The 13863-nt window shown below is 52.4% G+C and overlaps 2 protein-coding genes across 2 annotated transcripts in view; both read right to left on the bottom strand.

Annotated features, from left to right (window-relative positions):
• Window positions 1–4547: 4547 nt before the first annotated feature.
• Window positions 4548–7059, bottom strand: gfap (glial fibrillary acidic protein). The gene is made up of 9 exons (XM_068750406.1): window positions 6539–7059; window positions 6028–6088; window positions 5824–5919; window positions 5563–5724; window positions 5346–5471; window positions 4979–5199; window positions 4854–4897; window positions 4670–4752; window positions 4548–4589 (listed from the first exon to the last, which is right to left on the bottom strand). The coding sequence occupies exons 1-9, from the start codon at window positions 7057–7059 to the stop codon at window positions 4548–4550; spliced, it is 1356 nt and encodes a 451-aa protein (XP_068606507.1).
• A 3407-nt stretch (window positions 7060–10466) lies between these two features.
• The window catches only part of map3k3 (mitogen-activated protein kinase kinase kinase 3), a 4104-nt gene continuing 707 nt past the window's right edge, over window positions 10467–13863 (bottom strand). Inside the window, exons 3-15 of the mRNA XM_068749731.1 lie at window positions 13670–13769; window positions 13431–13544; window positions 13231–13351; window positions 12854–12987; window positions 12641–12714; window positions 12471–12538; window positions 12296–12379; window positions 12052–12213; window positions 11812–11960; window positions 11440–11571; window positions 11239–11368; window positions 10985–11162; window positions 10467–10861 (exon numbers count right to left, since the gene is read on the bottom strand). Coding sequence (XP_068605832.1) covers window positions 10633–10861; window positions 10985–11162; window positions 11239–11368; window positions 11440–11571; window positions 11812–11960; window positions 12052–12213; window positions 12296–12379; window positions 12471–12538; window positions 12641–12714; window positions 12854–12987; window positions 13231–13351; window positions 13431–13544; window positions 13670–13769 — 1675 coding nt within the window. The 3' untranslated portion in view covers window positions 10467–10632. The remainder of the gene's footprint in view (window positions 10862–10984; window positions 11163–11238; window positions 11369–11439; window positions 11572–11811; window positions 11961–12051; window positions 12214–12295; window positions 12380–12470; window positions 12539–12640; window positions 12715–12853; window positions 12988–13230; window positions 13352–13430; window positions 13545–13669; window positions 13770–13863) is intronic.

Here is a 13863-nt window from a genome sequence, read left to right as displayed (position 1 = left end):
TTTGGCGCTGAGAAGAAAGACTTCTCCGACACATGAACGTTTATGGGCGTTTTAAAATGACTATAAATAAAAGACAGAAGCGATAAGAGGCTCAAACCCGCCGAGAGAACGATCTTTGGCCAAAACCCCCAGCTTGTGATTTCTCTCTGAGGCTGAGGGGGAGAGCGACGGAGGATGAGGGAGAGGAGCTCCGGTTGCCAGGCGATGAGAGATGCGGGATAATGTGATGAAAAAACAGATGCAGCACCACTCGATGTCAAAAAAGAAAAACTAACAACATAAACCGGTTGTCCGGGATCTGGAGTCTCTGCCCACCGACGGAAGGAAACCTGTTGGAAGCTGAAGTTGTGGTGCGTAAAGAAGCCGCAGCTTCTTCCAGGTTAAAAATATGATCTTGTTTAACAGAACCTCTGGATCCAGAGCCCTTCCACCGCCCCCCAGGCTTGACAAGAGCGGCTATCAGCGGCATCAAGTCCATCAGAGTTAACCAGGACGGAAGTCAAACCGGTTCAGGTGGACTTTCAAAATAAAAGCAAAGAACGCCTTCATTATTTTTTGTTTCCCCCCCCTTCAGCATGAGTGCGTGTTTGAATAGACTCACATTTAGATTCAGTTTATTTTATGATGTCTTAGAATATCTGAAACAAGTTTTATTATACAGAGAAACTACTATCGGGCCTGTAGAGGTATAAAATAATAAGAGCTGCGTGTGGACACTAGAATGAAATAGAATCGGGAAAGCATGAAACAGAAAGTCGCTCTTAATAATAGGATGTTTAATTTTGAAATGTCACGTTGTGTTCCGTCTGTTATGGATGACTTGACAGCCGTCGGGCTGACAGAGCGCAGACACTCGTCGGTACCCGGGTTCACTTGACAAAACGGAGCTCAAAATAGCAGCATCGCCTGCGTGTGCGTGCGTGTGCGTGCGTGTGCGTGCGTGTGCGTGCGTGTTCCACGCTCCTGAAGAATTATATTAATATATATGGTGATAAGCTTTGAGTCGCACTATTGCAGGGCATGCTTGTTTTGGTTTGCAAGAAGGAATAAAATAAATAAAAATAAAATAAGATATGGGTCGTAAAGTCCGGAATGGAAACTTCCTGTCTGGATTTCACTGCAGCGCATGCGTGACATGAAAATGACGATCACGAGGCATAAATTAGGTAAATTTAAACGTTAAACTCAGAGGAAGCGTGACGTCACGCGGAGTCTTGTGACTATGAAGGACTCGATATTCTTCCCCCCCCCGGACAGGAAGTGTCATAAATGTCTTCATCTGTGATGGAGCAGAGGCTCCGGTTCAGCTGTGTGCGCGTGAAGGTCACACGGAGAAGGCCGCGCGCGCACACACACACACTCCACGCTATATGATCCATGGCTGAGTGGCGTTTGCAGGTTTTTGCGTGTGTCAATCATTAAAGCAGAGATTGGTTGGTGACCTGCACATCTAAAAGAAGTCATCGCCCCCCCACTTTGTCCAGAGGGCAAAAGTTGGCATGCGCACGCACGTGTTCACTGATACAGCGGTTCGGTGCGTAAAGGAGGGCGTCTGGAGAACGCGGGACGCGGGTTCACGCCCGGGCAGATGCGGGTCGCTCTGTGGATTGTCTCAATGGCTGTGGTGAAATGAAGGCTAAAATTAACCAAGGAGCGCGCATGCCTTCCTGTGACCCCCACCCCACCCCTCCTCCTCGGTGAGAGCGCGTTCTCAGCATCCCTCTGAGAACCTCAAGCAGGAACAGTCAGAACCTTTTAGGACTTCATATTTATGAGTCAGGAGAATGTCTGAATCTTTTTTGTTGATGATTTACATCGAGGAAATGTAAAAATGCTGGCAGGAAAGTGCAGTTTATTGGTGCTCGGGCAGGAAATGATGGCGGCTAAGAGGCAAATTAAAACAAAGTTCTGTCTCTTCTAGAGTTATGTGCAGCAGCCATGAGGCGCAGCAGGAGATTTCATTCTGGTCCTTGTGCGTTTCAGCAACAAACATTTGTGTTTCCTGTGAAACATGGCAGCTGCTGTCACCTGGCACCAAAGGGAGAGATAATGAGCTTAAAAATGCCCCCCCCCCCACCCCCCCAACACCCTTCGCCTCTTCCCGGCCCTATGGAAGAGCACTCGACGGGAAAGTTCAGCAGAGTTGGACGTCAAGGCCGGAGTTTTATCTGCCTCAAATTCCTTCGGCTCAGGGTCGCTTCCAGTCTAGACCTGAGACCCCCCCCCCCCCCCCCCATAAAACCCAGGCAAACACAACCAAACCGTACACACCTCACATTAATCAAATTAAAATGGTTTTTAACTTGGTGACACATTTTGAGCTGTATTGTGCTAGAGCGCTAACTTCCCTCGACGCGTCTGCGTTAGAGCTTCGGTGGAGGACAAACTCCGACTCAGCCTTGGATCAGCTCGCTCGGAATAACGCAACAAGGACGCTGGAGTTTGTCTCCCGTCCCTTATTTTGACAGAATTGCTCTGGAATTCATTCTGGACATCAAGCAAATACTTTTTCTTTCCTCCATTGCGTTATCTTGTAGAAAGCGTGCACGAAGACGAACAGACATCCCCTGGAAATATGGACTCTCCAAACAAGCCCTTCTTTATTGGGGGGGGGGGGTCTCGTAAACCGGGCATCAGATGATCCAGCGCAGGTGTTTCTCTGGCTCTGGAGCAACGGCGTGTTTGTTTGCCCCACAATGATCTCTCTGCATGCCCAGATTTACTGTAACACTCAGAATGAACCGTGAACCCTGTTCAGGCTGAGCAGAAACAGTCAGTCACGTTGAATCCAATCTGTCTCTGATCTCCAACGCCTCAGAGTGAACCGTCAGCAGATGTGATCGTCGTTTCGATCGGATGACCGCGGGAGGAGTCGAGAAGCACGTCGGGAAAACGCAGGAAGAAAGAAAGGAAGAGGCAGGAAGTCAAGCTGCTGCATCTTTTATTGCCGTTATTCGAAGATGATTTTCTTCTTCTACACTCAAGAAGCAGTAAATCTAGGATCAGGATTATATACATAAAAAAAAGGCGGTGAGTGCCAGAGAGTGTCGTTAGGAGGATCACGAGGAGGAGGAGGAGGAGGTGAGTGATGGGGATGGAGGTTGAGGAGAGAAGGTGGGAGGCTGATGGGAACACCAAATCACGGCGTGTCCTTGGTGACGAGCGTGGCGGGCCTGTCAACGCGCCCCCGTGAAGCGAGAGGCTTGGTTCAGGTTCCGTGATGTCCCTTTACCCCCCCCCCCCCCCCCCGGTCCTCCTGAAATCCCCCCCTTCCTGTCGCAGGTTTGTGACATCTTTTTTTGTGTGGCTGTTTTCACTTCAACGACTCTCGGCTTTTCTCCGTTTCCGTCGCCGCTATACGATGTAAGGAGGTGGATTAGTCTGGAGCCCGAAGGGCAAAGGTCACGTCAGACACCTCCTCCGCGTCTCCTGCTCCACTATGTCCCCGTCACATCTGGAAGATAAGCGAGAAAGTCTGACAGGTCCCTGGTGACGAAAAACAAAAAAGCGATGGTGTCTTATCGTGTTTTGTTCAACAGGCATGGAGGACGCAGTCAGAGGATGCAGGAGGAGCAGGAGGAGCAGGAGCGCAGGAGGAGCAGGAGGAGCAGGAGCAGCAGGAGGAGCAGGAGCAGCAGGAGGAGAGCTGAAATAGTCGTCCACCCTTCAGACCTCCAAACTGCGTGGGTTTGCAGAAACCCGTCTGACTCTGTCGCACCTGCTGACAGCGCCGCTCGCACTTGTTGTCACGTGACGTCAGTGTTGAGGTTGCCATGGTCACTGACTATCGAGTGGAAAGCGTTCAAACAGTCAACATCTGCTATTGGTGTGCTCACACACGCACGCACACAGACACACACACACACACACACACACACACACACACACCGCTGAAAGGAGACGGAAAAAGATGTTTAGGAAAACGAGGATTTCATCCGGACTGCGTGAAAAAGGAAAGAATAACACGGTTAATCGGAATTTGAGCTAAACTGTAATTGGAGTAGAAATCTAATCGGTCGCAGGTGAGACAGGGATGGGAAACACCTGCCTCAGCGTGTGACCCGTTTAAGAATCGATATTCAGCAACAACAACAATCAATAACATGAACCGAAAGCCCCTCCGACACACGCACAGATCTCTCATTCCCTTCCCGCCTTTCATTCGTTGCGTCCGACTCCATCTCTCATACTTCCTTTGACACATTTCACCTACACGTAACCACACGTCGACCTTCAACACGCCGCACATAAAGCGCGCACACACACACACACAAGCTGCGCATCAAGGCCACGTCAAACCTGAAAAGACGCTAAAAAAAGAAAACTGTCTGTCAGTCCTCGTTAGAATATTTACATTATAATATTTAATGAGCATCTATTGTCATTAATGTTAGGAGAGAACAAATCAGACAGAGGATGAAGATGGTGATGATGATGATGACAGGAGAGAAGAATGACGTATAATCTGATGATTCCGGGGTTTGGAAACTAAATTAAATGGCGTAATGATCCTTAAAAATCACGCGGGGGGGGGGGGATGGGAGACTTTAAGGAAGATCTTTGTGTTCAGTCGTTGATTCCTTAATGATCTGAAAGGAAAACAGATCGGAGTTAGAAATGAAAGCGACGAAACCCCCCCCCCCCCAGAGGGAGTGTTGGGAGCGCACACCTCCCCGTCTCTGGTCTCCACGGTTCGAACCAGGACGCTCCTCTTCACGTGGGCTTCGGGGGCTTTAGTGTCCAGGTTGATTTCTGACGGGGAGGGCGGGGGGGGGGGCACACAAAAAAAGTGCAGAATATTCATCAGAGGTGTCGTAAAAAAAATTAAATCAATGAAACGAAGATTCACCGACCTCGAATCTGCTGGTTGGAAAAGCTCTGAACCGGGATGGTGATCCTGGAGGAACAAAAGAACGATGAAAAATCAGAACTTTCATTGTCTGTCTGTGTCCGTCTGTCTGTCCACCGTCTGACTCACCTGCTCTCCTCGCCCTCCAGCAGCTTCCTGTAGGTGGCGATCTCGATGTCCAGGGCCAGTTTGACGTTCAGGAGGTCTTGGTACTCCTGGAGGTGTCTCGCCATCTCCTCCTTCAGCGCGCGGATCTCCTCCTCCAGATGGTTCACCGTATCCTGGTAACCGGTCGTCTCCGTGGAGAAGCGGTCCTCCATCTCCCGGAGCTGGCGTTCCAGCGACTCGTTCTCAAAGAGACGAGAAGAAGAGGAAGACGACGGTCGACTTGGCTATCGATTAGCGACGGCCTCGGTTTCTGTCCTATTTGATAAAAAGCTAAAACGCCGAGCTTCTACACGTTTCTATCTGATTCAGGTTCTATCGGGGGGCTTACTGCCCCACGCAGGGACTCCAGGTCGCAGCTCAACGCTTGGATCTGACGTCGGTGTCCGTTGGCCTCCTGCTTGGCCTGACGCAGGGCTTCTCCATTTCGATTGGCTGCGTCTGTCAGGTCAGCGAACTGCACGGACGTGGATGGAAATGGCTTTGAAGATATGAGACACGATCCCAAACCTCCTTTGGATGGATGTGCTTTTCACCCGGGCTCCGACCTTGGAGCGGTACCACTCCTCCGTCTCCTGCATGTTTGACGAGGCCACGGTCTCGTACTGGGTCCTGATGTCCCGCAGAGCAGCAGTCAGGTCCGGCTTGGACACGTCCAGGTCAACGTGAACCTGCTGGGCCACGATCTGCTCCTGCAGCTCACGCAGCTCCTGAAGGAGGCGGCGACAGATGCTGAGGGACACTCAAAGCCGGCTCGATGCGAGACAAGCTCCGGGCAGGGACGGTTTAGGGTCTCATCGCTCCTTTACCTCCTCGTGAGTCTTTCTCAGGAAGCTTATTTCATCCTGCAGCGCCTCGATCTTCCTCTCCAACTGCACGCGGTTTAGGGAGGCCTCGTCCACATCCTGCACCAAGAACGAAGGGGACAGCGGGATGAGGCGGGATGAGGCGGGACATTCACACACACACACACCCAAAGTGCGTAGACGGCGACTTAATGAGGCGGCAGTTACTTGTCTGTAGGCGTTCAGGTTGTTCTCCGCGTCCTGCCGGAGGCCAATCTCCTCTTGCAACCTGAGGGAATCACAAAAAGCAAGAAGTGACCTTTGACCTTTGTGTCACCGCTTCTTTTTAAATTTGCTTTGTGGATTTATTTTTCTCTCTCCCGGCACGGAGGAAAATCCCAAATCAACAAGGGCACATTCTTCGAAAGCCAAGTGAAGCCGCGCAGCGTTGAGTCATTCTTGTTAATGATCAAATACGTCGTCGGAGGTTTAATCGAACGCTGGTGAAAGAGAGAAAGTCTTACAGTCGCGCAGGAGATGAATGAATAGTTTCTTTAATTAACAGTATAAATCGACGCTCCTTTGCAGGAACGTTTCCTTTTTCTTTTCCCGGAAACAAACTTCAAATAGCTTGAATAATTTAGAATAAATTCGCGTCATAAAAACTCTAGACTCACATTCAAGCTTCGAGAAGTCCAGAATAAACTGCAGGGCGGTTCTGACCCAGCTTCCTCCTTACCTCTGCTTGAGGGTTGCCAGGTCGGCAGCCAGGTTATCCCTCTCTATCTCCAGCCGGGCTTTGCCGGTGGTGAGGCCGTCCACCTGGCGCCGCAGCTCCCTCAGCTCCTCCTGGTAGATGTCTCCCAGCCGGCTGGGCTCCTTCCCCTTCAGCTGGTTCAGCTCCGCCACCAGAACCTTGTTCTGCTGCTCCAGCATGCGCACCTTCTCGATGAAGCTGGCGAAGCGGTCGTTCAGGCCCATCATCTCCCTTCTCTCGTTGGTGCGCATCTCTTTGTACTGGCTCTTCATCAGGGTGTCGGCGGAGAAGTCCAGCCGGTCCGCGGGGCTCCCCAGGAGCAGGGCCGCGCCGGACGAGCCGAAGGAGAGCCGGGACGCCGGGCTGGAGTGGACGAGGTTGCGAGGGGCGCCTTGCCAGGAGAAACGGCCGGAGGAAAGGCTGGCGGTTCTGGCGGCCGTGCTGCTCGAGCCCAGGGGCCCGAAGCGCTTCCTGTACGAGGACTGGGATCGCAGGCTCTCCATGGTGGGGAATGAAGCTCAGGGTCCAGTCAGAGCTTTTATAGAGGCAGGAAAACCCCCCCAAACCCAAAGCGGGGAGGCCACAGGGTGCGGCAGAGCGAGGGGAGGGTGACGCGCAGTGAATGGGACAAACAGGGGTGCTTTACATGAAACTCAAAGAGCTGTCTGCTCGTCCCCTCAACTACAAATGTCTCCTGGCCTTCTCTCTCTCTCTCCCCGCTCTCTCCTCGGGCCTATGACTCACTCCCTCTCTCTTAGGTTCACCCCTTTTTTGTCCAGCTCTCCCCCTTCTTTCTGCTCCAGCCGATTGAAAGGGGATGTGTGCGACAGGGTCTGGCCGCCGATTCCACCCGACCACACATGCACTCGCACAAAAACAGAAACAGCCCACGGGCGGACAAAAGGACGGAGCCGCTGGGAAGAGAGCCCCCGAATAAATCCAGACGAGCAACAGCAGGTCGAAAACAAGAGCAGCGCAATGTTAACCATCATCCAGGAATCGTTCTCCTATAGTCTGGAATCGATTGGAAAACTTCAGAATGATAAAGTCTCGGATGATTTTAATTAAAAGCTGCTAAAAACGATAGGAGGAGTGGGTTGCTGGGAGGGAAAGGGGTGGGAAGCAAGGACCTAATCTGAACTCTGGGGGGGGGGCGGTTACAAAACCATTTTCACGCGTCACCTTGACAACCACGGGGCCCCGCTGCGTCGGAGGCCTTCAGCCGACCTTTGTCAGGCCTCTCTCCAAAGAGGTGGCGCTCTTCTTCTTCTCTGGTGCACATCCCCCGAAGACAAGAGGAAAAAATAAAAGCTTGAGCGTCACATTATCCTAAAGCGTTCCCGTTTCCCCCTCATCGTGGATGAATTCCGAATTGTTCCTACGGTGTAGCCGTTTAGCCGTGGCGTTCCGACAGGTGCTAAAGCCACAGCAGCAAAGGGACACAAAGGACCTCTTTGTTATTGGGATCATAAAATCACAGGAAACCAATCCGTACTGGGAGAGTAAATAAAGCCCAGTATGACTCCACTATCATGGCGACTGGATGCCGCCTTTACAAAGGAAGACAAAGTGTGTTGCATTCTAATCGGTCTCTGCTGATAGACTCCAAGTCTGGCAGAGATCTGTTGCTTTAAAGGTTCCATCACTCGGGATTTATTCCTCGCTTGCATCATTAAGGCAACGCGTTTTTTTTTCCAGTTCCTCGGATGCTTTAGAAAATGACGGCGGTTGCCTCAGATGTGGTCACTCAGGTAATACGTCGCAAACATTAAACATCCACGGCGAGGGAAGAGGGGTGGGGAGGGGAGGGGAGGCGCAGACCACCCTCGCCTCCCTCCACGCTGCCGGAGACGCTAAAAAAGTCCGGGTCCAACTGCCGATTCATGTGTCTGACATCAGGGGAACTTACGAGGACAAAAGAGTGTCGGGCAGAATGTTGATGCATTCAGAATGGAACCTTGCCCAACGGGGCTGAAATACGTCCTCCTCGCCACCTCGAGGCCCCGATTCTCCCGACAGGGTGGAAACTGACAAAGAACAGCCTTTCATCTTCCAGCCTTTGACTCACTAGAAGAATGAATTAATATGTCTGGGGAAACTGGATTCCGTCTAATAAAGCTTTAACCCGCATCCTGTTTTGGGACATCTTCGCGTCTAGCGCTAGAGGAAATGTTCCAATCCTTAACGTAACCAAAAGTCGAGACGCCTCAATAAAAATCGATCCATTAGGAGAGGTCAAATAATCAGCATAATGCATTTAAGCTATCGTAGGGGTCAAATATACAGTGGTATCATCAGCATAATGTACTTAAGCTATAGTAAGTGAAAGAGCTTTTTAAAGTACACCGTCTGAACCAGGCCGAGTCACCAATCATGTTTCTGAAACGCCTCATCACGTCTGTTTCATGGCCTCATGAGAAAAAGCCACTGATTGAAATCGGTGGGGGGGGGGGGGCTTAACTGGGGCAGACAGTCCCACATATGACTCAGCATCAACAGGCCCAAAACAGAGAGGCAGCCACAAAGGGGGGCTGGCGGAGGAACGCTTCAGGCACCTGTTTGCTTGTCAGCAAGAATGCTGGGGGGCCCCGACCGAAGCAGACAGCGCCGCCGCAGACCCGGCCCGTCGTTCACACCGTGGTCCTGTTCGAGCATCCAAACATGTTCTGATATTTTACACACTTGGAATTCAAAAGAAAGGTTCTGGTTCTTCAGCCTTTTTTTTTTTAAAACCCACTTTATTTGTTTTGGAGCGAAGGCACGAGATAAATTCACGCCATCATCATCATCCGGCTGCAAATAAATCGGATACATCGGACTTCGCACCGCAAAGTCCTGTCGAGATACGTCATCGTACATTTACAGATATAGATCTCTACACTAGTCTCTATTCGTTTGCTCATCTCAGGGTCCTTTAAAACAAACTGCTTCCAACATCGACGGCGGTTCACCTGCTGTGAGGAAAACTTCTAATGATGGCGTTAAAGCAGCAGAAAGCATCCAATGCTTGCTTAATTCTGAACCCTGGGATGAACAAAAGTCGTCGCACGGCTCGGAAAGGGAACCGGTTCTGATCCCAGTCGCCTTTAGCTCAGCCTTTTAACGATGGGTCAAAGGTCAAACGATGCAACCGGAACCCCCGTCAGGCATCTTGGCTGCCTGGGTTCACTTTCCGAACCAATTTTCCAACTATAAACTACTAAAATTCATTCCTGTCTGCAAAACCAGCTGCTTTAAAATGTTTTTTTTAACAAAAAGTTGTGCGAGTGTCGTCCGATTTGACACAGTCGAGATATAAAAAAATATATTTATGCATAAACATTTGCTTATAACATCTAATTGGAATCGACATGTGGGAATATAAATAATAAAAAAGTAGGCAATTTTCACATTTTGGTTTAAAAAAAAAATCTAATTCGAGAAAAACAAACATTCATTTGACATGAAAGTGCATCTGATTTAAACATTTATCTCCATGACACGGATGTTTGGGCCAGACGTGAACAGCAAGATCAGCTCCAAATGAAGTTTGCATCTTTCAAACCGTAAAAAGCTTCACATTAACAGAAGTAATTCTGAGGTCGTCCGTACTTTAACTGAGAAGAGATTCTGCAGAGCGATAGGATGAAGATGGCGAGACACACCTGAGGTTTAGACACAGCTCGTCCTCATCCTCATTTGGAATATGAGCGGATTTATTCGCCCCCGGAAGCAACCGATTAGTTTTACAGGTAAAAAAACAACATCGAGATGACGATGAGTCAAATTGGAGCTTCCCACATATTCGATCAGGAGACGGTCATTTTTGAAGGCACAACTGATGCTTCAATCTGAGGAGGATCGGGAACCCGCCGCAGCGCTGGGCTTTGTCTCCCCCTGGTGGAGACTTTTGCGAGAGCATTTACTGGTGTCGATTTTCCAGGCAGCATTTATTTGCCGTTGTCAAACTGTTAAAGTTAGAATTTACGAGAGAAGGCTTAATCTTCTTGAAGCGGTCGTCCTAAACGGCCACGGAGGAAGCTACAGGTACCTCCGAGGCACTCGGTGGTTTCCAAGTTCAGAAACCGGAAAAGGTTTCAGCAAAGAATCTGCGAGAAGGGATGTCTGAGCAGCTCCTCGGCACCGGGTCTGTGTTTGGCCTCCACGAAAATGCAGCCCATGAAGTCTCGCGCTTGGTCGGACGCGTTGGAGGGCAGCAGCGGGTTGGTGGGCTGCGTGGCGATCTTGAATATGGCCGCCATGGCCTCGTATTCGGCCCACGGGGGTTTTTCGGTCAGCATCTCCACGACTGTGCATCCGAGGCTCCTGTGAAAGAAATCGTTTTTGCGCCGAGACAAGCGAGCTATTCGACACTTATCTACCCCATCTGGGAGGTACCAGCCCTCCGGGGTGCAGAACCCCGTCCGTCCGTGCGCCTCCGGGTCTCACCAGACGTCGGCCTTCCTGCCGTAGCCCTCGCCACTGATCACCTCCGGGCTCATCCAGTAGGGGGTGCCAGTCACCGAGCAGATCCCGGTCCCGGACATGCAGATCGTCTGCAGCCTCTTGCTGGCGCCAAAGTCTCCGAGCTTCACGTTGCCGGCCGAGTCGCGCAGGATGTTGGCGCCTGAGGAGCGAAGGAGACGCGGAACAGATCAGAATTTGAACCTCGGACGGTCTCGCGTTTCTGGCATTTCAGACACCTTTGATGTCCCTGTGGACAATCATGTTGCTGTGGAGATAGGACACGCCCTCCAGGATCTGCCGGGTGTACTTCCGGGTCACGCTTTCCGTCAGCGCGCCGTAGGCCTTCAGCTGGTCTTTGACCGAACCCTGAAAAGTAGGATCATTACACCTGTGCAGAAACACCCCCCCCCCCACGCGGTCAAGTTACCGCGACCCACCCCCGGCATGAACTCCATGAAGATGGTGAGGGTCTTGTCGCTGCGGTCCCTCAGCGAGCCGTAGTACTGGACGATGCGCTCGTGGTGCAGGTTCTTCAGCAACTGGATCTCACACTCCAGAGCGCCGACTTCCTGCGGAGACACAGAAGGCACGCGGCGGAATTAAACCCGCAACTAAACTCGCAAAACCGTCTTCATTCACGGCGACAGGCGGCGTCCGGCGAAAGTGAAAGATCGCTCGTTCCCCAAAACAAGTTCCCGTGTTTACCTCAGAGAACGAGAGAGGAAGTAAATAAATCCACTTCTTACTTTCGTGTCCGATATGACAGAAAGGCCGAGGCTAAAGCCGAGCAAGCGATTTGAGCGTCTTACCTTGCTGGTCTCGGGACTCTCGGGGTCAAACTGGACTTGCTTGGCGGCCAGTTCCCTCCCGGTGTCCACGTCGTAGCACAGGTAGACCCGCCCAAACGCTCCCTGGCCAAGGAGCTTCCCCCGCCGCCACGTCATCGGAGCACTGGGCGCTGGAAAACAGCCACCGCGCCGAGCTGAGCCAAAACGGTTTCACCCGCCCATCCTCACAACTACCAGGAATTCTGTGAAAGCCACACCCACATTTGTGCGTGACAGGGCGGCCTTGGGGGCGGGGCCTGCCCCGAAGGTCGACGAGCTGCCTGCTGCCCAGACTCTCCTCGCTGCCGCTGAGCGACCGGCGCGACGGCACCAGGGTGAAGAGGTTCCCTTGGGGGCGGCGGAGCCGCGGAAACGTGCGGCGGCCTGAGGGGGAACGGGAGACGGAGCCGAGGTCGGCGAGGAGGAGGCGGACCCGAAGAGGAAAAGGACGGGAACGCAGGCTCACCTTCGCCGTGCAGAGAGACGTGGTAGCGGCGAGGATAGGTGCCGCCCTTCCCCGCCACCCTGTCGTACGCGTGACTTTCCCGGGCTGGAAGCAAAAGCCAACGGCGACAGACTTTTAAAACGTTTCCTGCTCGCTTCCAAACGGAGCCACGCCCTCATCGTTAAGTCGCGCCCACCTGAGCCCTCCTGACGGTGGTCGGGGTAACTCTTGGCCCGGTGCGTCCGGGACTTCCTGAGCGACGGGCTGCGAGGGGGTGGAAGTCGCGTCAGTGGGAGGAGGTGTCACGATCAGGAACCAGGAAGTGATTCCATAGGAGATTCGGGTGGGGGGGGCGGAGTTTCTCACCTGTCCGAGTTGCCGTCCAGAGACTGGCAGCTTCCAGAAACAGAGTTTTCCGCGCTGCTCCACGGATCCAGGACCTTTAAAAAAAAAAAGAATTTCTATTAAAAATGTTCATTAATGAGCAACAAAAAGAACTTCAGAGAAGAACGGACAATTCGTTTGATCTTTTAGCTCCGTCGCATCACCTCCTCTCCTAAGAACGAAGCGATGACTCACACGCTGATCGCTGCTCTCCGGGATGAACTCCCCCTCGCTGTTTATGCTGGTGTACGAGCCGTGGCGAGCGATCCTCTGCTGGCGTTCGGGCACGTAACCGGGCGGCGGCGAGCTGCGTCCCGCGTTCTGAGAGCCTGGAACGGGACGGAAGCATAAAGGAACCTTTGGAGATGACAATAAGGACGTGCTCCGAGGAAGGCCCGCTTCACCGTCTCGTAACGGCGAGCAGGAAAAGGGGGGAGGGGCCCATTGCTAAAAGAGGAAGCTGAAGAAAAAAACGGCAGCCAAAGGGAAGGAAGGTAATAAAAGACGGCGATATGGAAGTAAATAACAAAAGGTTCTGGAATAAATCCCGTCTGAACACCAGGTGAAGTTACCTGTCGACAGGTGGCGCCCCCTGGGCTCGGAGGACTGGTACATCGTGCTAACGTCTCCGGTGGACTGAGAGGACTTGATCCTCACCTGCTTACACGGCATGTGGTGGGAGGGGGAAGAGGCCTGGGGGGGGGAACACAGCTTCAACATGAACCTGACTGAACGATGTGTGTGTGTGTGTGTGTGTGCGCGCGCGTCTCACGTTGCTGTTCTCCTGAGGCAGCAGAAGAACCTGGATGCTCTTCATGCTGGCGCTCCGGTCCAGCAGGTCGATCGCCTTGTCCAGCTCATCCTGACTGCGCAGCGGGATGGACAGCTTCCGGGGGGGGGGGGGGGGGGGACAACAAATGGACAAACACTGAGGACGCATACCTTTAGGCAGAGGACACCGACTGGGCGGAGCTCCGACACCTTCAGGACACGACGAGGACGGAACGTTACCTCGTCGTTCAGGTAATGCAGGTCCAGCTGCTGAGCGAAGACGGCCTTCACCTTCCGACGGACTTCCTGGAGCTGCACAGGCCGCCCGAACGCCAGGATCCTTCACGCAAGAGCACGAAATCAGCACCTCCCGAGTCAAACCGACGAGCCGCTGCTGCTCTTAGCGGTCGCAGATTCCTCTCGGAGCACCTTGC

This window comes from Brachionichthys hirsutus, chromosome 16, assembly GCF_040956055.1.
Source record: "Brachionichthys hirsutus isolate HB-005 chromosome 16, CSIRO-AGI_Bhir_v1, whole genome shotgun sequence".
Taxonomy (NCBI): Eukaryota; Metazoa; Chordata; class Actinopteri; order Lophiiformes; family Brachionichthyidae; genus Brachionichthys; species Brachionichthys hirsutus.
The sequence above is the reverse complement of the archived record's forward strand: the minus strand, read 5'-3'. Positions and strand labels throughout refer to the sequence as shown.

Bases quoted from the DNA above. Each gene is read 5' to 3' on its own strand.
- gfap (XM_068750406.1), bottom strand. From the start codon at position 7,059: ATGGAGAGCCTGCGATCCCAGTCCTCGTACAGGAAGCGCTTCGGGCCC. The intron at 5,920-6,027 runs GTAACTGCCGCC...TTCTTGGTGCAG, and splicing joins ACCTGAACGCCTACAGACAA to GATGTGGACGAGGCCTCCCT. The intron at 5,200-5,345 runs GTAAGCCCCCCG...CGTCTCTTTGAG, and splicing joins TGGAGTCCCTGCGTGGGGCA to AACGAGTCGCTGGAACGCCA.